General features: G+C 46.1%; 1 protein-coding gene across 1 annotated transcript; it reads left to right on the top strand.

Moving 5' to 3' along the window:
* Positions 1 to 1225: 1225 nt before the first annotated feature.
* Positions 1226 to 21827, top strand: LOC140116874 (uncharacterized). The gene is made up of 5 exons (XM_072133308.1): positions 1226 to 1328; positions 1430 to 1506; positions 7281 to 7452; positions 8893 to 9930; positions 21173 to 21827. The coding sequence occupies exons 1-5, from the start codon at positions 1226 to 1228 to the stop codon at positions 21793 to 21795; spliced, it is 2013 nt and encodes a 670-aa protein (XP_071989409.1). The 3' UTR covers positions 21796 to 21827.
* Positions 21828 to 22201: the final 374 nt, after the last annotated feature.

Below are 22201 nucleotides of genomic sequence, written 5' to 3'. Positions count from 1 at the left end.
TCCTCTGTCAGGAGCTGGGCCTAAAGAGCTGCTCATGAGGTGAGAGCTCAGTACTAACTCCTCTAACTGACTGTTAGCACTAACTACCTGTCACTTCTCCTCAGCTCCTGGTCAGGTGGTCTCACTCTCCAATCACACTCCAGTTACAAAGGTGGAACATCATTGGATGACATCAGTAAACAGGTTAACCCTTGCCTATCCAGGCAGTATCTACCGCTGCATATTACCTCTTGGTGTACTGAATGGTACAAGGCGCTTATTCGCAACTACTCCTCTCCCATGCGCATTGGCAGGGATGTTGCACATGCCCACCTGTTCCGGCTGAAGGGAAAAAAAAGAGAGAATAGAAGGATTTACACCAGAAGCTGGTACACCACTAGTTCCTGGTTACCCAGATGGTCTTGTCTAGCCACTGAGTAAAGCCATGTCCTCACTCTGGATGCTGATCCCCTTGGATCTGGTAAAACAGGCAAGCTATAGGTCATTGAGTATTGGTGCAGGGAAGCCAAGAGCTGCATCAACTGTTGGAATCCCAGTAAAATGATGAAGAAGCAGGTGTCTAACCTCATGTCAAATTTGGAGACAAAATGAATGCCCCTTTGTGTACGTTGTCGTAGAATGTCCAGCAATGGGTTGAGAGTTTTGCTTTTATGAGGGTTAGGCGTGACAGGTCAGGGAGCAGTTGCATGTAAGAGAACCACTACAGCCTTGCAGCACTGGGGTCCCATCCAGGTCAACATCTGCAAGGGTTTGTTTGTTCTCTCTGTGTTTGCTTGGGTTTGCTCCGGGTCCTCCAGTTTCCTCCCATACTCCAAAACATACTGGTAGGTTGATTAGATTGTGACCCCCATTGGGGACAGGGACCGATCGGGCAAGCTCTGTGCAGCGCTGCGGATTCTGTGCGCTATTAAATTATTATTAATTCACTTGATAGTAATGGGCTCTTCATATCACATCCCTCGATGGGTCATGTGGAGGTGGACAAGCCTGCAAAGAGTGATGGGCCCTGTTGAGTTCAAGGGGAGTCTCAGATTAAACCTCTAGAAGGGAGTTAAAAAAATTTCCCACAGTGCCCCTCGAAGCACAAGGACAACAAAGAAGTTCCTGACACCCTTGATCCTGTAGGCGCCGAGGCTTTTTCTCTACTGCTAAAACCATCAGATCCTGCAAGATTACAGGCAGTGACAGCCTCCTAGCCGAGCTCTACATAGCGCCGAGGGACCTCATGTGCCCGGACTTGCTGGAGCTCTATAAGGAGATAATGGAGGAGGACAGATGGCCACAGTCATTGAGGCAAGGAATGATCAAGATCTTGTACAAAAAGAAAGGTGAGACCTGAAGAGCTGGCGTCCCATCTCTCAACATGGACTACAGGATCTTTGCAAAGGTTGAGAGATCTTCTGCGTAATCCCTGATTGCAATATCGCAGACAACCTGACCCGCGTGAGAGACACGATACAGTACGTTGGAAGCCACAGCCTTAATCAGGAAAAGGCTTTTGATCTGGTCTAACATGCGTCATGGGCAAGGCCCTGTGTATGTTTGATCTAATGATGACCTAACGTACCTTGATATCCACAGTTGGTGTCTGTCAGCAAGGCCATTTTGTTTTGCTTGCACATGTATTTATGAAGCATGTGCACCAGAATCGTGTCGCAGCTGCACTGTGGCCGCCGCAAAAAAAAAAAAAAAAAAGCAATTAAAGGGGCGTTGCAGTGCGTTTTCGCCACATTTATGTCACCAAGTTCAACATAATTTGGCGCATTCCCGCTAAACTGAGTGCACCAGAAAAAAACTGGTGCAAGTGGTTTATCCAAGAATGGTGCATGCAAGGTGTTCCAAATGAATGAAGCGGCTGTAGGTAGTGCAGTTTGTCTCACTAATAGTAAATCTGGGCATGTATCTTTACCGCAAGGATGCAGGGAGAAATAGGCAGACTATACCTGACTGTATGGACCCACAGCTGTGGGGCCTGGAGGACATTCCTGGAATACAATCTCCCTGTTCTGACATCATCTGGGTCCCATGTTATTACTCTTTTGGACTCATTTTGGACTTTGTAGGTGTTTATAGGACTTGCATCAGTTGGAAACCAAAAAATGAGACAATGCACCGGAAACCAAAAAATGTAAGATCAGCAAATTCCCCTTCTTTTTTTCTTCGCCTTTTGTGCCTGTTTTTCAGTTAAGCTTTATACAAGTGAACCCCGACCCGCTCCTCTTTCTTCCTACACCCTTTCCCAATTCCACTTGCCACTGCCGTGGTCATTGAAATGTTATGTGTGTTTAGTTGGGTACAATGACTGAGCAGTGTGTGTGCATAGTACTTAGTGTATGTGGCATGATGATGTCTGCTACAAAGGAGAGAGGAGCTGCTGCAGGGGAAAGGTGAGGCTATGGGGGTAACTTATCATTAGGCGGCTCATTACGACAGTCCTATGGGTGATGACATAACTTAAGACACTGCCAGCAGTTTTATCAAGGGCCAAATCCACTTTCCACTGAATCTGACTGTAGCAAAACTCTAAAGACAGAGATAGGCCGGCGGCACACGTGGCATTTTGAACACGTTTTAGGCCCGTTTTTAAACAGTTTGTCAAAAAACGCATGCATTTTTGACAGGTTTGACCAATTATCTTAATTGAAACCGATCAAAAATGCATGCGTTTTTTTTGATGGACTGCTTAAAAACCGGCCAAAAACGCGGCCAAAACGCCACGTGTGCCGCCGCTGTCTTTAGAGTTTTGCTACAGTCAGATTCAGTGGAAAGTGGCTTTGGCCCTTGATAAATCTGCTGGCAGTGTTTTACGCTATGTGGGTTGTTGCGAGAGTTACAAAAAAAAAAAAATCAAATGGTGCAGGACATGCCCTAGGGCGGGGACTATCAAATCATGTTGCAAAATCAAGAATTCAGTGACTTTACACTGTGCTATGTTCACTTGGTACAATGGAAAGTTGCACAACAGCGCCAAAACCAACGCCAGACTTAGGCTAAAAGATATTACCCCCAATGGGTTTATGATATTAGTGTGGAGGCTGTATAAGAAGGGAAGACACACTAAGAGGGGGAAGTGCTGGGGGACACACTAAGAGGGGGAAGTGCTGGGGGGACACACTAAGAGGGGGGACTGCTGGGGGACACACTAAGAGGGGGGACTGCTGGGGGACACACTAAGAGGGGGGACAGCTTGGGGCACTGCAAGAGGGGGAAGTGCTGGGGGACACTATAAGGGGGGACTGATAGAGGGGGGAGATAAGAGGGATATCAGTACATGACTTTAATCTGCTAAACTCATTCAATAAGTCTCTGTGTCTGTAATGTAAGGAGTTCTTATAGATTTATATCTGGGGCTCAAACCCCTAATCATTGTAAGGTGACTTTCAAATTAAATGAGTCTGTGTCCAGCGCTGGAATTGACTAACTTGAAAGAAAAGACAAGACCTGTCCTTGCAGGAAGTTAGCAAACAAGACTGATAAGTTTATTGAGGGACCGACTTTTATAGAAAACCATAAGGCACTTTACATAAGGCGTGTAATTAGGAAAGCAGCAACTATAATTGGGTGTCCTCACCCAGGAAATGTAACACTATTGGATGTAAGCACACAAAGGAGTCTAATACTATTGGCTACATGCAAATACTGAAACTTCACATAAACCAAATGTCCAGATGTCCACCTGGATTCCTTCCTCTAGGTGGTGCTAGTGAGCACTAGGTCTTTGTGTGCTGAGGGGAACACCCAAACTTAGTTATCACTACACAAAGTTATGTGAAATGAATGCTGAGTCTTTAAAATGTCCGACAATATGTAAGATGGCGTCTGAGTCCAGTGTAATATCTTTAACAGAGTGAACCTCCATTCATCCGGTGTTTTCTATAAAGCCATATATTATGTGTCTGAGGTAAAACTGTTTCAGTTGCCCATGGAAACCAATCAGAGCTCAGCTTTCATTTTATAAACAGCTGAGGGAAAATAAACGCTGACCAGTGATTGGTTGCCAGGGGCAACTAAAACGGTTCTGCTCTCAGAGACTTATGATACATTTCCCTTGTCTGTAAGTTCTATGTGAATAAAGCTTTTCTCTCTAAAAAAAAAAAAAAATAATAACAACAGGTTCTATGACGGCGTCTCAGGTCCTTCATCCACCACTTTGCCACACATTTTCACAGCAGCTACTACCTGTCCTTATAAGAGGCCTCGCCCCTTAAGTGACATCACACTCACAACATCACATGACTAGTGGATTAACGAGTCCCGCCCCTTCTATGACATCACACTTAGTGGATCACATGACTAGTGGATAGTGAGCAGGAGGAAGTGTGTGAGGTAGAGTGTCCTGCACTGAGGAGAGAAGAGGTAAGTGACCAGAGGAGGGACTACAACTCCCAGCATGCTCCAGGAGCATACACACTATATGGAGGGACTACAACTCCCAGCATGCTCCAGGAGCACACACACTATATGGAGGGACTACAACTCCCAGCATGCTCCAGGAGCTCACACACTATATGGAGGGACTACAACTCCCAGCAGGCTCCAGGAGCACACACACTATATGGAGGGACTACAACTCCCAGCATGCTCCAGGACCACACACACTATATGGAGGGACTACAACTCCTAGCATGCTCCAGGAGCACACACTATATGGAGGTACTACAACTCCCAGCAGGCTCCAGGAGCACACACACTATATGGAGGGACTACAACTTCCAGCATGCACCAGGAGCACACACACTATATGGAGGGACTACAACTCCCAGCATGCACCAGGAGCATACACACTATATGGAGAGACTACAACTCCCAGCAGGCTCCAGGAGCTCACACACTATATGGAGGGACTACAACTCCCAGCATGCTCCAGGAGCACACACACTATATGGATGGACTACAACTCCCAGCATGCTCCAGGAGCACACACACTATATGGAGGGACTACAACTCCCAGCATGCTCCAGGAGCACACACACTATATGGAGAGACTATAACTCCCAGCATGCTCCAGGAGCACACACACTATATGGAGAGACTACAACTCCCAGCATGCTCCAGGAGCGCACACACTATATGGAGGGACTACAACTCCCAGCATGCTCCAGGTCCCTCCATGTGGGGTCCAGTATGTGCTATTAGTGAGGAGCAGCACAGTCCAGCGCCATCACTCCTCCCTCAGTCCAGTGACCTCCCCTCCAGTGTCTGGAGAATCCCCATCTGGCACATCACACATGTCATGGACACAATTGCTTCATATAGAGTTTGCTCTTAGTTCTTGTCATGTTTCCTCAGGTTCTATAGATCCAGGACTCTCAGAGGTTTCTCCTAAAGATGATCCTTTCCATCAATGATCCACCAGGGATCCGGGAGAAGGACAGAGAGCAGATGGCGGCCAGGATCCTGGAGCTCACCCTGGAGATGATCTCCTTGATAACCGGAGAGGTGAGAGTCTCCCAGGACACGGCTCTTATCTCTAGGAATAACAGCGGGAAATGACTGGAGAGGTGAAGGATTCTTAGGATCTATGTAGTGATCAGTGTCTCCCCATACACAGGATTACACAGTAGTGAAGAAGTCGTCTGGTGAGTGTGTGACCCCCCGTGTGTCAGGAGGATGGACCCAGAGCCCCATCACCCAGCCTCCACCTCATTCACTGATACATGAGCAGAAGATCCTAGAACTTACCTCCAGGATCACTGAGCTGCTGAGCGGAGAGGTGAGCGCTGCCGGGAATGCTGGGACATTGTACAATAACACAAGGGAGGGGTCTGGGTGATGACTGTGTCATTGTGGGTGTCAGGTTCCTATAAGGTGTCAGGACGTCACTGTCTATTTCTCCATGGAGGAGTGGGAGTATATAGAAGGACACGAGGACCAGTACAAGGACATCATGATGGAGGACCACCAGCCCCTCACATCACCAGGTAAGAGGAGACCTTCCTGATTATAGAGGACAGAGCAGGTGTGAGGTCACCTCCTCCATCATCTCATCATCACATATAGACAATGTATCAGTCACTGTGTATATTTCCTATAGATGGATCCAGTCAGAGAAATCCACCAGAGAGATGTCCCAGTCCTGGAGATTCCCGGGATATTACACAGGAACCAGAGAGATGTCCTAGTCCTGAAGATTCCCGAGATATTACACAGGAACCAGAGAGATGTCCCAGTCCTGAAGATTCCCGAGATATTAAAGAGGAACCAAAGAGATTTCCTAATCTTGAAAATTCCCGAGAGGATCCAGAGAGATGTCCCAGTCCTGGTGATTCCCGAGATATTACACAGGAACCAGAGAGATGTCCCAGTCCTGAAGATTCCCGAGATATTAAAGAGGAACCAAAGAGATTTCCTAATCTTGAAAATTCCCGAGAGGATCCAGAGAGATGTCCCAGTCCTGGTGATTCCCGAGATATTAAGGAGGAGCCGGAGGAGAATGTCCCACTGGATGATCAGGTAGGTGGAGCTGAGGTTCCTGTGAATCCTCTATAGTTGGATGTAATGAGGCTACTTACCTTCTCCAGCAGCAGTGGGTGGAGGGTCTATGGCTCCTCTTAGTATTATTAGTGGAGGAAGATTATGGAGTTGTAGTAATAAGTCGGATCTATTTAGTACATCACCTGCAGGTCTCCATCTTCTCCCTTAATGAACTTCATCATAGAACCTGACTTGGGTGACACTAGGATGGTGGTTGGTGGGAAGGGGCTGGTGCTCAGTACTTGCCCCCAGGCCCCGGTTGATCTTTCTCTCACACACATCTGTATCTTTCTCTTATTTGCTTCTAACAATCCTGTCAGTCCTTTCCCTCACACGTATCTGTGTCTCTCATTATAGGATCCTGTCAGCAGAGTAATGGCCGCCTTATCTCTCTAGTGTAGGAAACTCTTGTCCCTATGATAACAGAGATTATCTCTCTACACGTTTGTCTCTCTCTTCTCTTTCATCTCTAGACCTTGTTCTTATTCTCCTCTCCAACTTTTACCTCAGGATCATCGTCTCTCCCTTCTCTCCCACCATCTCCCTCAGATTTCCCTCTTTCCTTTCCTTCTCTTCTCATTCGCCAGTTCTTCCAGGGGGAGGAGTAATGAGCATGACCTGTAAAGGTTGGCAGCTCTCCTAGCTAAGCTTGGTTGTGCTGTGCTCCAATACAATCCATTAATCAGTTTACAAAGAAGAACAAAATCAACAAACAGGAACATAGAAGCGACATACACATATGATGGGAACATACAAGGTAACAAACAAATCAGTTCAGAAAGTTTTGCTCTGGTCTCCTCCTGCAGGAGATTATTCCCTTAGTTCCTGGTTCTGGAGGTTTCTGTCCATCACTTGGATATAAGAGAATCTCTGGAGACATTTCCTTGTTTTCTCATGTCCTTCATGTTGGATCTTTCCAGGAAAGTTGTGGTGGAAGGAGGAGCGGAGAGGAAATCCCCTCATCAGTGACAGAGGAGGGTAAGAGCCTTTCATGTATCTTGTGGGTTATTCTTCCCTTATACATTGCAGGGAGTCGGATCAGTCTGTATCTATATCTCCCCCACCTCAGGTAGAGAGCGATGGCGTCCTCTGGGTCTTGGCAGTTCCTGTACATGTCTGGTCCTCAGTGCTGTTGGGCATTGAATAGAAAACCGTATGACGTCACTGTCTCTCTCTGGGGCAGAATATTTCCAGTGTAGTTGGATAGAATAGAGAAGAAGTCTGTAATTTGTATCGGAGGCCTCCGTGTTGCATTTGGGGGAATAACAATTCTGTTACGTGTGTGACATTCTCGGACTGGGGGCTTTGTCTGGTGTCCTGATGGTCAGATATGAGGCTTTGAGGAAGTCATCCACAAAATGAGACTCATCTATGGCTATTTTCTTTTTATAAAGTACATTAAGGTGTTTGTGAATTCCGACTTGAATGAGGCGAATAACAACTTTTTTTCTACCATGTTTTTGTTGTGCTGTAACAACCACCTCTATGTACTTATTGTACTCGGACACACTTACCGGCTGATGCCCCTCTGTCACATATTGATGCTGTTGCTGTCTCAGATTGGGTTAATTGGGTATTAAGGTAAATCTGGTAGAAGGTTCCTCTGATCTGTATGAGGAATACCCTCTTTTAGAGCTAATCCTAAGTACCTCAAATCTTTTATAATTTTTAATGTCCCTAATATGCACATTTACTAAAAAGGCTACTGGGGCGTGGAGTAGCCGGAGCTGATGCTACACAGCGCGTCCTACCGACCATCTTCAGCGTGCAGCTCCTTGTAGCTGCGCGTATTGGTCTGTGAAGCCGGGTTCTGCGCAGGCCAGCGGTCTCGGCTCCGAAGCTGGCGCTACTGTGCATGCGCAGAACTTGGCTTCACACACAAGCTCGTGCAGCTCCTCATAACTGCGATCCGAAGAAGGATTGGTAGATGGATCGCAAGAGGCTACCGGGGCGTGGAGTAGCCGCGCCATGTAGCCTCGGCTCCGGCTACTCACCACATGCGATCGGTGCTAGCAGCGTTTGTGGCATCTGTGGATGGCACTGTGGATACTATGGGGGGCACATTAAAAGCTGAAGTGGCACTCTGCCTGATGTGGGGGGCACTCATATTGAGTGTTGCCATGTGCCAAAATGTTCAATCTAACAAAATGTAACAACAGTTATTCCCGGTTTTTATCCCCGTAACGGAAAATAGCGCACAATTCTCCGAAACGCCACTTTTTTTTTACCAGAGAATGACATGTCCTACAGTTCTGCAATGTGGGGACTGACAAGGAGAACAGCGGTTACTTGTGCAATTAATATTCATGACCTTTCTCTCCATAGATGACTGTATGTTACTGACTGGCTGCTTTACTTCTGCTTGTAACTGGAGAAAAGGAAACCTCCAATATTAATTTCTTTATTATTTTTCCCCAGGATATGAAAGTACAAAAGGTTCCCATGGACGTCCCCCCTCATCTCCTTGTGGTGAAGTAGAAGATAATCAGTCACATCTTTCCACGGAGGAGGGAAATCATGGAGATAAGGGGCAGATTTCATGTCCAACAGGAGAGAAGCCATTTTCATGTAATGAATGTGAAAAATGTTTTCGAGATAAATCCGGTCTCATTAGGCATCAGAGATATCACACAGGGCAGAAGGTATTTTCATGTACTGAATGTGGAAAATGTTTTAATCAGGCATCAAATCTTGTTGTACATCAGAGAACTCACACAGGAGAGAAGCCATTTTCATGTATTGAATGTGGGAAATGTTTTATCCAGAAATCGCATCTTGTTATACATTGGAGAAGTCACACAGGGGAGAAGCCATTTTCATGTACTGAATGTGGGATATGTTTTCGCGGGAAAGGACAACTTCTTATACATCAGAGAATACACACAGGGGAGAGGCCATTTTCATGTACTGAATGTGAAAAATGTTTCATTGATAAATCAACTCTTGTTAAACACCAGAGAACTCACACAGGGGAAAAGCCTTTTGAACATCCAGAATGTGGTAAATCTCTTAGCGGAAAAAATAATTTTATCCAACACCAGACAATTCTAACAGCAAAGAATTCATTTTCATGTACTGAATGTGGGAAATGTTTTATCCGTAAATCACATCTTGTTATACATCGAAGAATCCACACAGGGGAGAAGCCATTTTCATGTCCTGAATGTGGGAAATGTTTTACCCAGAAATCACATCTTGTTATGCATCAGAGAATTCACACAGGGGAGAAGCCATTCTTATGTCCAGAATGTGGGAAATCGTTTAGTGGAAAAACATATTTTCTCCAACACCAGAGAACTCACACAGGAGAGAAGCCATTTTTGTGTCCAGAATGTGGGAAGTGTTTTTTCAGCAAATTGGATCTTTATAGACATCAGAGAATTCACACAGGGGAGAAGCCATTTTCATGTACTGAATGTAGTAAAAGTTTTATTCAGAAATCACATCTTGTTAAACATCAGAGAAGTCACGCAGCTGAAGCCATTCCCATGCACTGAATGTGGTAAATGTTTTAGCCACAAATCGTTATATCATGTTATACATTGGAGAACTCACACAGGGGAGAAGCCATGTTAACACTTCTTACACTATGAACATTACCAGATCTCTATTATTGAATTTCTTTCTTTAGGATGACTTGTGCTGATACCAGCAATATATATGTCTTCTAAAAGTTACTGCCTGATTGCATTTAGGAAAAGTATTCTGTTGGTTCTGACCACCTGATCCAGAAGGCTGTATCAGGAACTGGCACCATCCACTGTAACCATAGTTGGGCTTGTATGCTCCTAATGTGGCCCAAACTACCTCGCTTACCACTGATCTCCAACTATTGCGCTCATGTATTGGGGGATTGTGTTTAGTGGGCAGAGATTTAGTTGCTACCCTCAAGCCCCTATTGGACTCCAATTCCCAAAAACAAACCCTTAGTGCTAGGAAACTAAAGTGCCTTCACTCCACGTGGCTGTAGAGGGGAACCTAGGGGCCAGGTCACATCTCTGTGAGGTCTTCAGTTATTGTGAGCCAAAACTAGAAGAGGTGGAACACACAGAACAGGTGCCGGTTGTTCCATTATACCTAAACTCTGTGTAGACACTGGGAAGACCTTCTCCTGCCCTAACGACCAAAGTAGATGTGGACATGTTCAAGTGTCATTCCCTCCGCACTCTGTATATCACTTCTTCTCACCACATTTATGTCTCATCACATCTTTACTTTCAGTTTTACTCCCATCCCCCCCAGTTCATACTTTTCTACTAATTTCACTCCTTCACTCCATTTTCCACATTCAATGCTACAGGTTTCCTGACTTCATACTTCTAGCCCCATACAGACTCTTCCTCTAGCGTCCCACACATCCATGTCATCTTTTCATCTTATCCAAACACAATTAACAGGAGAACATCTGTATTGAACTAAAATAAACTTCCACATTCAGAAAATCCAACCCTCCACATGTGTTATGGGTTCAGCTGTGGTCTTATGCTATATCCCACCACCGAGGTGTCCCGGACGGCATCCCACCACCGAGGTGTCCCGGACGGCATCCCACCACCGAGGTGTCCCGGACGGCATCCCACCACCGAGGTGTCCCGGACGGCATCCCACCACCGAGGTGTCCCGGACGGTATCCCACCACCAAGGACTGTATCTCACCACTGAGTAGTCCTAGACTACTTGCCACGTGGTTGGTGCTTCTTTATGACCGGGTTGGGTCGCAGCTGTTTCCGGTCATGTACTCAGTGACAAGTTGGTGGCCTTGTACTTGCCTCCATACAGGCACAGAATCGTGGTACAGCGAGGTCACGAGAATGCGGTCGTCCTCCAGGCCCAGATGATCATCTTTCCATCTCTCCCTTTGGTTGGATGACAACGTGATGATGCTGTATCTGTTGCTATTGGTTAGATGAGGAAGGGGCGTGATAGGGGGCGTTAAATGCCGTTTTCTAGGGGAAGAAGGAGAATAGAACAGAACCTTATTTTAAATTTATGACTGACTGGAGGAGCAAATGTTAATTACTGTTACAGCTAGACGAGCTGGAGCCAACACCACAGGATACTCTTCTGTGACCACATAGCAGGAGCAGAAATTCACTCCTCTGCTGGCTCATCTCTGAGGACAAAGAGATCAAAGGAATAGGGGACCTGTGTGTGGTTTTGCGGCTGAAAAAGCTATGAGACAAAGGAAATATCATAGTTGTCCATAACTGGGGCATAATTCATTATTATTGGGGAGTCTTATAGGATCTAGATACTCTCATGGCCCAGGTATCAAAAGCCTAGCGGCAGGGGAACCCAGCCAATGGCAGAACACCCCTAATGTTAGGCCTAGACACCCCAAGTTTGGTATGGGGTGAACGGTGGGAGCAATGGCACAGCTGTGGCCATCTTCCAATCTAAAGTTATGGGGTTTTAATAAAACCCCAGACCCGGAGAGTACCTAATGGGAGGGGGATAGAAAAAACTCCCCCTCACAGGTACATCACAGCCAGGAGTTGGGGTCAAAAACCCTCTGGCTTTAAATCAGTGAAGCGGCCACATGGCCTTGTTCAGTTCTCTATTCACTAGAAGGCTGGCCCCAAGTTACGCCGTGGCCTCCGACCAATTTGCCACTCACTATCTGATAGTAAGGGTAATATTGTTTCTTTTTTCCATAAACTTTTTGTATGTAACCTATGTATATTGTTTTGAATTTCTTTTATTGTAATCTGACAAGTTTGTTTTTGAGTGTACTGTATTTGTTATGTGTATTAAAGTGTTAACGGTGCATGGTTTGTGTGATTGAGGTGCCTACGGCCTTCTTTGTATGAGTGACTCGTGGGGGGTGGCAGTGACTGGATCTGGGTGCCGAGAGCATGGAGTAAATTTAGCATTAGGATGCAATTTTGAGGAAGTGGGCGGAGCTTAAGGGCTAAATTCTGGGACTCCATAGAGTAGGTGCACCCCGAGTTTGGACTCCGGTGTGCGGGGCTCGTTATAGTACATTACAGATCCAGGTATGAGATCAGATCAAGACTATACAATAATGCTTTCATAAATGGTCGGTGGGGCGAGTGGCATCCATTTTAATACTTTTTATTTTATTTATTCTGATACTTATTGATTAGGCGCTGTGCTAGAAGGCTGGCAATACATGAGCTCCAAGCATTTTTTCCATTATTATTTCAACATTTTTCCTGTTTCCCCTATTAACTTCTCCATTACCCACCTCCTCAACACTACCCATAGTATTAGAACTATCCAGCTTGCCTACAGAGGTCTACCCCTCTATTGATGCATCAATCAGTACCTAAAAACCCAATCAACCACCTCCAACACGGACACTAGGACAGTCAGCGGCAACCAACAGAAGCAGCACCTTCACCATACCAGGTACCAGAACTGGAAACCTTCCTTTTACTAACAGCACTATTACACCTACAGCAGCAGCACATTAAGTATCATGACCTGGTACCTGCACCCTACTAACCAACACCTTACCTTAGCCAGAGAGTGATCTGCTCCTCCCAATGGGCAGATCCAACCACAATATAAAAGTAGGCACACTCGGATGATGGAGTTGGAGTTGAAGTGCATGTCTTGAGTCAACTGACTGGGGCGTGTTCCAGGCTGATGACATCAATGATTGGGCTAAAAATGTTACTGGGCAGCAGAAGTTCTGTTTGGACTTCTGTTATTCCTGAGAAAGTTGTCAGGTGCTTCCCCAACAATAAACCCTGTGTACAATATGCGGGGGGAGGTCAAAATGTGAAGGGTCTGCAACACCCCTGCCAACACATAGGCAAGGTGGTAGTTGCGAATAGTGCCCTCTCCATGTCAGGAGCTGTTAGGGAGACTGATCACCTCTCTAGGTGGTCTCTTAGTACTGGAGAACTTTGTAATTGCAGCTGTAGCCACTGCCTGTTAACAATGCCAAGGGTTATTGTCCAATGGTGTTTCTTGTGATATTGTAAAGCAAGCTGGAAGCTGACTGGAGAGTGCTACCACCTGACCAAGGGAGTATATAAATCCGTGGTGGGCGGGAGCACAGGAAGTCAAGTCAGTCTAGTTTTGGATTCCAGTCCGTGAATAGAGAAGCAGGGCCACTGTGCAGCTCCCGCAGAGTTATCACCCAGACCCAGTACCAGGAAGAAGAGGTAACTCAGGCTACTGCCTGATACCTTAGGGAAAGTCTGGAGACTAAGCCCCAGAGCTGAGATCCACCACCCAGACTTAGCTCCATCTCTACCATCCCAGCCTGAAGCTACTAGCAGGCTGTGAGTAACCTTAGTGTGGACCAGCTATCTCCATGACCTTTCCAGCTTGCTGAAATCTGCTGCTATCGTTTGGCCATTGCCTGCCGTTGTTAAATAAACAACTGTAAGTTGATTTGCACAATGTCTAATCCCTGGATCCAGACTGATTACCACCACGGGCTTCCCCATCCATCACCCAGGGACTCCTTCTACAGACACATCAGGTGTTGCCCCAGGGAGAAATCACTGCATCAGTCTCTCCCTCCTAATTTCTTGCACACACCACCTGCTGGAGATCTGCCAGGCTCTCCATACCAAGCATTGTGACATCAGCGTGCTCAAGGCTGCACTAGCCCACCCATACGGGACTGCCCACTCTCCCGTACAGCCGCCCAAACTTCCACCCGCTCTCCCTCATGGCCGACAGCACAGCCAGCGCCTATGGCCAAGCCTAACCGCCCTCACTACCACCTGCCCAATGGGAGAACCACCTGCAACATCATCCACCTGGGCCTAGCCTTTTCCTGTGGCCTGGAGGCAGCCGGGGCCCAGAATACCCGAGTGGCTGGCGGTTGGGGCCCAGGGCACGCTGATGTCACGGTGCTTGGAATGGGGACCGGAGGACTGTCCTAAAGCCTGGCAGGTCTCCAGCAGGTGGTAAGTGCAAGAAATATGGAGGGAGAGGCTGATGTACTGGATCTCCCTGGGGCAACCCCTGAGTGTCTGTAAGATAAGTCCCTGGGTAATGGATGGGGAGCCCGTGGTGGTAACAGCCGTATCCAGGGATCAGACGGAGGCAACATTGTATAAATCAGCGTTGAACAACTGCAGGCAACGGGCCTAAATAATTAACAGCAGGTTCTGGAGTGGTCATGGAGAGTGGTCCGCAGGAATGGTTCACCAGCCTAATAGTAGATGCATGATATATCAATAAATAGTGTGAATTCCATCAAGTTTGGAGATCTAATTTTGTTTCCGGTTACAAGCGCACCCGTTTGGCTCTCCCTCCTTTTTTGTGCACTCCTGTATTATTTACGTTACGGTGCCTTTGGGTTACCGGTTCTTGGGAAGCGAGTAGGAGTTGCTGCAGTAACCTCGGTTCACAACCAAGGATCTTCCTTAACCCCGATTGGATTCATTTATATACAGCTTACTAACAAGTGGTCATCAGGTGAGCACCCACTCTCTCACCTCAATCGATATTGACCTATCCTTACGTTATTACGCGAGGCGCCGTCCTCTTCCGTTGTCGTTTTTGTTTTCTCTCCTAATAGTAGATGCAGGCTGGGCTGGTTCAGGGAGAACCGTGTCCAAGTAGTGGAAGCTGCAGTTCTTCAGGCTTGCCCTGAAGGCAGTAGGCCTGAGGCAATGGAAGACCCTGGGATTGATAGCTGTGGCAACACTAGAGGTGTGCTGCTCACTCTCCTTGGGCTCAAGAACATGTGCTCTCACCCAGCAGAGGGTTTTATACTCCACGGTCAGGTGGTAACATCTCTCCAATCACATTCCAGCTGACACAGAAGATAGATCATTGGCTAATTACATACACCAGTAACTGTTGCCTTTCCAGGCAGTATATACAGCTGCAATTACACAAAGTTATCCCTGCATTATCCTCTGGGAGCGCGGGCTCACCAGATAGATCCTGACATGGAGAGAGCGCTATTCGCAACAATCCCTTGCCTATGCATTGGCAGGGATGTTGCAAATGCGGCTTTGTTGTAAGAGCGTAGTCACATTGCAGTCATTTGCAGAGTATTTACAAGGGTATATACATACAGCGTATACTGTGTCATAACACAACATACAATACTTAGCATTGCCAGCACACAGGAGCTCACACCTCCAGCTCCGTCACTGCTCCTAACAACACACAACATTCAGGAAAGTGTGTGGGGAGAAGGAGGGGAGGTCACCGGTCCTCAGCTTTACTGATATACAGACACACAAGGGGGAGAAACAGGAAACTTCATATACATAGTCTCTCAGAGCAACTGTGCCCTCCCCCTCATAACCAGCGCCCCGCCCACACTGATCACGTGATCTATTACATCACCACAGGTCCTTCCTCCAACACTTCTTCTCTATACACATGTACACCCCGCCCCCTCAGTGACATCACACTCCCCGGGTCACATGACTAGTGGATAGTGAGCAGGAGACGTGTGTGAGGTACAGAGTGTCCTGCACTGAGGAGAGAAGAGGTAAGTGACCAGAGGAGGGACTACAACTCCCAGCATGCTCCAGGAGCTCACACACTATATGGAGGGACTACAGCTCCCAGCATGCTCCAGGAGCGCACACACTATATGGAGGGACTACAGCTCCCAGCATGCTCCAGGAGCACACACTATATGGAGGGACTACAACCCCCAGCATGCTCCAGGAGCATACACACTATGTGGAGGGACTACAAATCCCAGCATGCTCCAGGAGCACACACACTATATGGAGGGACTACACCTCCCAGCATGCTCTAGGAGCACACAAACTATATGGAGGGACTACAAATCCCAGCATGCTCCAGGAGCACGCACACTATATGGAGGGACTACAACTCCCAGCATGCTCCAGGAGCAAACACACTATATGGAGGGACTACAAATCCCAGCATGCTCCAGGAGCACACACACTATATGGAGGGACTACATCTCCCAGCATGCTCCAGGAGCACACACACTATATGGAGGAACTACAACTCCCAGCATGCTCCAGGTCCCTCCATGTGGGGTCCAGTATGTGCTATTAGTGAGGAGCGGCACAGTCCAGCGCCATCACTCCTCCCTCAGTCCAGTGACCTCCCCTCCAGTGTCTGGAGAATCCCCATCTGGCACATCACACATGTCATGGACACAATTGCTTCATATAGAGTTTGCTCTTAGTTCTTGTCATGTTTCCTCAGGTTCTATAGATCCAGGACTCCCAGAGGTTTCTCCTAAAGATGATCCTTTCCATCAATGATCCACCAGGGATCCGGGAGAAGGACAGAGAGCAGATGGCGGCCAGGATCCTGGAGCTCACCCTGGAGATGATCTCCTTGATAACCGGAGAGGTGAGAGTCTCCCAGGACACGGCTCTTATCTCTAGGAATAACAGCGGGAAATGACTGGAGAGGTGAAGGATTCTTAGGATCTATGTAGTGATCAGTGTCTCCCCATACACAGGATTACACAGTAGTGAAGAAGTCGTCTGGTGAGTGTGTGACCCCCCGTGTGTCAGGAGGATGGACCCAGAGCCCCATCACCGAGCCTCCACCTCATTCACTGATACATGAGCAGAAGATCCTAGAACTTACCTCCAGGATCACTGAGCTGCTGAGCGGAGAGGTGAGCGCTGCCGGGAATGCTGGGACATTATATAATAACACAAGGGAGGGGTCTGGGTGATGACTGTGTCATTGTGGGTGTCAGGTTCCTATAAGGTGTCAGGACGTCACTGTCTATTTCTCCATGGAGGAGTGGGAGTATATAGAAGGACACAAGGACCAGTACAAGGACATCATGATGGAGGACCACCAGCCCCTCACATCACCAGGTAAGAGGAGACCTTCCTGATTATAGAGGACAGAGCAGGTGTGAGGTCACCTCCTCCATCATCTCATCATCACATATAGACAATGTATCAGTCACTGTGTATATTTCCTATAGATGGATCCAGTCAGAGAAATCCTGAAAATTCCCAAGATTATCCGCAGGATCCAGAGAGATGTCCCAGTCCTCTATATTTCCATATTGTTAAAGAGGAGCCGGAGGAGAACGTCCCACTGGATCATCAGGTAGATGGAGCTGAGGTTCCTGTGAATCCTCTATAGATGGATGTAATGAGGCTTCTACTAACGGTCGTGTCTAAGAATTGTTCCTGGTTACATAAAATTGCATCAAGTTTCGGTGATGAAAGCCTTCTTTACTGTATTATCCAAGTTCTCCAGCTCAGAAGGCCTTAGAAATATTAGAAACATTGATGTTGATGTGTAAAATATTGGGGTGAATGTGGATCCCGTCTCCTCCTGCAGGAGATTATTCCCCTTAGTTCCTGGTTCTGGAGGTTTCTGTCCATCACTTGGATATAAGATAATCTCTGGAGACATTTCCTTGTTTTCTCATGTCCTTCATGTTGGATCTTTCCAGGAAAGTTGTGGTGGAAGGAGGAGCGGAGAGGAAATCCCCTCATCAGTGACAGAGGAGGGTAAGAGCCTTTCATGTATCTTGTGGGTTATTCTTCCCTTATACATTGCAGGGAGAGGTCACATCCAGGGGAGGAGATGGAGATGACATAGACACCGGCTCATCTGTCTCTGGTATCTTTCACTTTGTTCTGATTAAGGGCTTATTTTCTGTTAGAGTTGTTCTTTTCAGTCGTTTTCAATGGCTTTTTAGAACATTTTTGCGGAGGGTATTGATGAAAAATCATCTTTTTACGAAAGTTTTTATTTTACGACTTTTTTAAAGAAGGAAAACAAAAAATGGCAACTAAAAAATGCCTGGCCAGGAAGAGGTTAAAAAACTATTCTTCATTTCCCAATCTTCTGACATCTATAACGTTTTCATACTTCAATATAAGAAGGTGTGCAAGGTGTCATTTGTGAGATGAGCTGACGTTTTCAATGCTACCATTACGGGGATTATACGACCATTTGATCACTTTTTTATAAGTGTTCCAAAATGGTGAAAAGGTGGTATTGCGGACATTTGTTACGTTTTTCCATTATAGGATTTTCCGCCAGGAAGAATCGCTTTAATACATAATCATAATTCTGATTTATGTATGTTTCGTTTATTTTTGTTCTTGTCTAAAGGGATGATTTGAACTTTTAGATTTTTTTCTGTTTAACTTTTTTTAATTTTATAACTGTATTTTCAGGCCCTCTCGGGCACATTCACCTTAGGGGGTCTGATCTCTGCTGTATTACTGTATTGAAGAATATTGTTAAATTGCTGTAACTGTAAAAGAACCTGGCAATGGATATAACAAGGAAAGCATTACTCACAGCGGCACTCACCTTCCCTTGCTCCAGCAGCGGTCCCCACACACCGGCGTCCCCGCCTCCCGGCTCTGTAAAGTTTAAAGGGCCAGCACGCCGGTGATTGCCGCTGGCCTGCCGCATGCCCTGATAAATAGCCAGCCCCTTCCTGTGTCCCCTATCGGATCTTTGTGCCTCAGTGCAAGCTTCCCTGTGTTATTCCTGTCCCAGACTCCGATCCTGTGCCGCTGTCCTTGCCTCCTGCCTGACCACTACTTCATCTCTGCCTTACGATTCTGTACCTCTCCTTGGCCACCACCGTTTGCAAAGTCGTGCCTGTGGAGCGGCCTGGTGGTATCCCGCTGCAGCAAGTCCAACCTGTTTTGCGGTGGGCTCTGGTGAAAACCAGGGGGCCCGAGACTCCGCTCCCATGTGTCGGCTTGCGTCATCACTGGCAGTGGTTCAGTGGGTCCACCAGCACCAACCCTGACAGTATCTTCTGTATGCCGTCCGTATTTGCCGATAAATTTCTAGGAAAGACAGTCATGTGACACTACGAGGGGTGGGGACACACTACGGCGTCATTTCCAAGCTTTCTATTTTTTGCAGATTTGTAGATAAACAGGTGATTTATGCCCCGTTATTTCGGGAATGCAGCTCCGAGTCAGGAAAAATATTGTTGACCCGCACAAACAGCCAAGATTACTGTAGTTTGGGGTTATAGAAATAGTACGATTGTGGGCGGGAGGTCTTAGATTCCGGATAAATGGCTCTCAACGCCTTTTGAGATGTTTTGCTTTTGCCATAATTTTCAGATTTAAGCGTTTTACGCGAGCTCAACCCGGGTATATTTTAGCTACAGAAAAAAGCTAAAATATCAAATGTCACAATATCCCCACAGTTTACACACATTGTTCAGTCAATTGGTAAAATGTACCTAATTTCGCAACCTGCTAATTTTCACGTTGTACAATACCTAATATATGAGATCTTATACACATGAGGATAACAAATTTGTGTAGACTTAGAAGAAGCCAATGGGAAAACTACCTTTTTTTTATGTAACGGACTCCCTAAAGCTTTCATCTAGGGGGATATAACAGAGATCAAGAAAGATTTCCCTTATACCCTAAATACTTTTTATGAGTCATGATGTGGTGAGCTCAATAGACCTCAGTGGTGGCCATGGGCTCGCTACCGGTTTTGTGGTTAGCTCACAGCTGGCATATACAGTTGTGTTCATGAGGCCTTACTGCATACCTAGCACTTTTTGGGGGTTTTACTCCACGTTGCTTTTGGGGAATAATCTCCCTTTCTGTAATTTTGTTTGGAATCTTAGACTGGAAGCTTAGTCTCAGGTTGTTCTCATTCAAGGGCTTTGTGGATTTTCTCCTGAAAGTTTCTCTGCGTCCATTTTTTTTTTATAAAGGTGTTTGTGAATCCATGGAGGATAAGGAGGTTTGTAACTATCTTCAGGCAGACTGATGGCGTCAGCTTCTTAGAGTACTTCAGCAAAAAGCCAGGGAGGCTTGTGTTGGGTATCCATCAAGTGGATGCCCCAAATTCCCCCTTCCCCATCCAGCATTAAGCCTCACTGGAGGTGCAGCAACATGAGGAGATGCTGAAGCTGGGGGTCAGTCAGGTGTCTAACAGCACTTGGACCACATGTTACTTGCATGAACTACTGGGGGCTCACGCTGTCACCTTCACCATGATGGTCAGTTGGCTGATGTTCCCCATGATTGCACCCTGACACACCTCACAAAAAAGAAACAGCCCTCCGCAGTTGATTGTAAAAACAAATTTGAGGCTGCCTTCTGGGATCTGGAGACTGGTGACCTACTCCACAATGTAGAAGTTATGTGTGGTGATTGTTTGGGCCCTGCAGCATCTGTTGTCCTATATGCTAGGCCTGGAAAGGAAACTGCAGAAGACTACACTACAACTCTCCCTTCTCCCCCCGTGGGGTGACTGAACTAGGAAGACCTGCCGGCAGCCGCGAGGAGGAGAACAACAGCGAGGACCAGACACAGACTGCGGGAGTGGAGCCCAAATCACTTGTTTTAGTGGTTTTATAGCTTCATTATGAAGTGGCCATCTCCTCGATAGACAACCCTTTTAAGTCCTAGAAGTAGAAAAATACTAATGATTTGATTATATGTTTTAATAATTGGATTCTAGTTGAATTATATGTCAATGGATTAGATTTCCAATTAATATTCATGATCTTTCTCTCCATAGATGACTGTATCTTGTTGAAGCATCACTTTACTTCTTTTTGTAACTGGGGAAAGGAAACTTCCAATATTGATTTCTTGACTATATTTTCCAGGAGATGAAAGTACAAGAGGTTCCCATGGACGTCCCCCCTCATCTCCTTGTGGTGAAGTAGAAGATAATCAGTCACATCTTTCCACAGAGGAAGGAAATCATGGAGATAGGTGGCAGTTTTCATGTCGAAAATGGGAGAAGTCTCTTAGTCAAGAATCAAGTCTTGATCAACACATGAACATTTACACAGGGGAGAAGCCATTTCCATGTTTTGAATGTGGGAAATTTTTTAATAAGAAATCACTTCTTATTAACCATCGGAGAACTCACACAGGGGAGAAGCCATTTTCATGTCCTGAATGTGGGAAATGTTTTCATAAGAAATCAATTCTTGTTAAACATCTGAGAACTCACACAGGGGAGAAGCCGTTTTCATGTCCTGAATGTGGGAAATGTTTTACCCAGAGATCTAATCTTGTTATACATCAGAGAATTCACACAGAGGAGAAGCCATTTTCATGCCCTGAATGTGGGAAATGTTTTACCCAGAGTTATCATCTTGTTGTACATCAGAGAATTCACACAGAGGAGAAGCCATTTTTATGTAATGAATGCGGAAAATGTTTCCGCGATAGTTCAAGTCTTTTCAGACATCAGAGAATGCACACAGGGGAGAAGCCATTTTCATGTCCTGCATGTAGGAAATGTTTTGCCTTGAAATCAAATCTTGTTGAACATGAGAAAATTCATACAGGGGAGAAGCCATTTTCATGTTCGATATGTGGGAAATGTTTTACACAGAAACAACATCTTATGACGCATCAGAGAAGTCACACAGGAGAGAAGCCATGTTAACATTTATTACACTATAAATATATTTAACTTTAGTTGGATTTCCTTTCTTTGTATCACTTCTGTAGATGGCTGCTGCATAGTTATGGAAAACCTTAGTGACATGGGCAGACAGTCGTGCCAATCATCTTGAAAAGCTTTTCTATAAAAAAGCTTTTATGAAAATTGGCAATACAGGCGGTCCCCTACTTAAGAACACTCAACTTACATACGACCCCTAGTTACAAACGGACCCCTGGATATTGGTAATTTACTGTACTGTAGTCCTAAGCTACAATAATCAGCTGTAACAGTTATCAAAGGTGACTGTAATGAAACTTTAGTGTTAATCCTGGTTCTTATGACAACCCAACATTTTTAAAATCCAATTGTCACAGAGACCAAAAAAGTTCTGGCTGGGATTACAATG

This window comes from Engystomops pustulosus, chromosome 2, assembly GCF_040894005.1.
Source record: "Engystomops pustulosus chromosome 2, aEngPut4.maternal, whole genome shotgun sequence".
Taxonomy (NCBI): Eukaryota; Metazoa; Chordata; class Amphibia; order Anura; family Leptodactylidae; genus Engystomops; species Engystomops pustulosus.
This window is presented reverse-complemented; position numbering and strand designations above follow the sequence as displayed.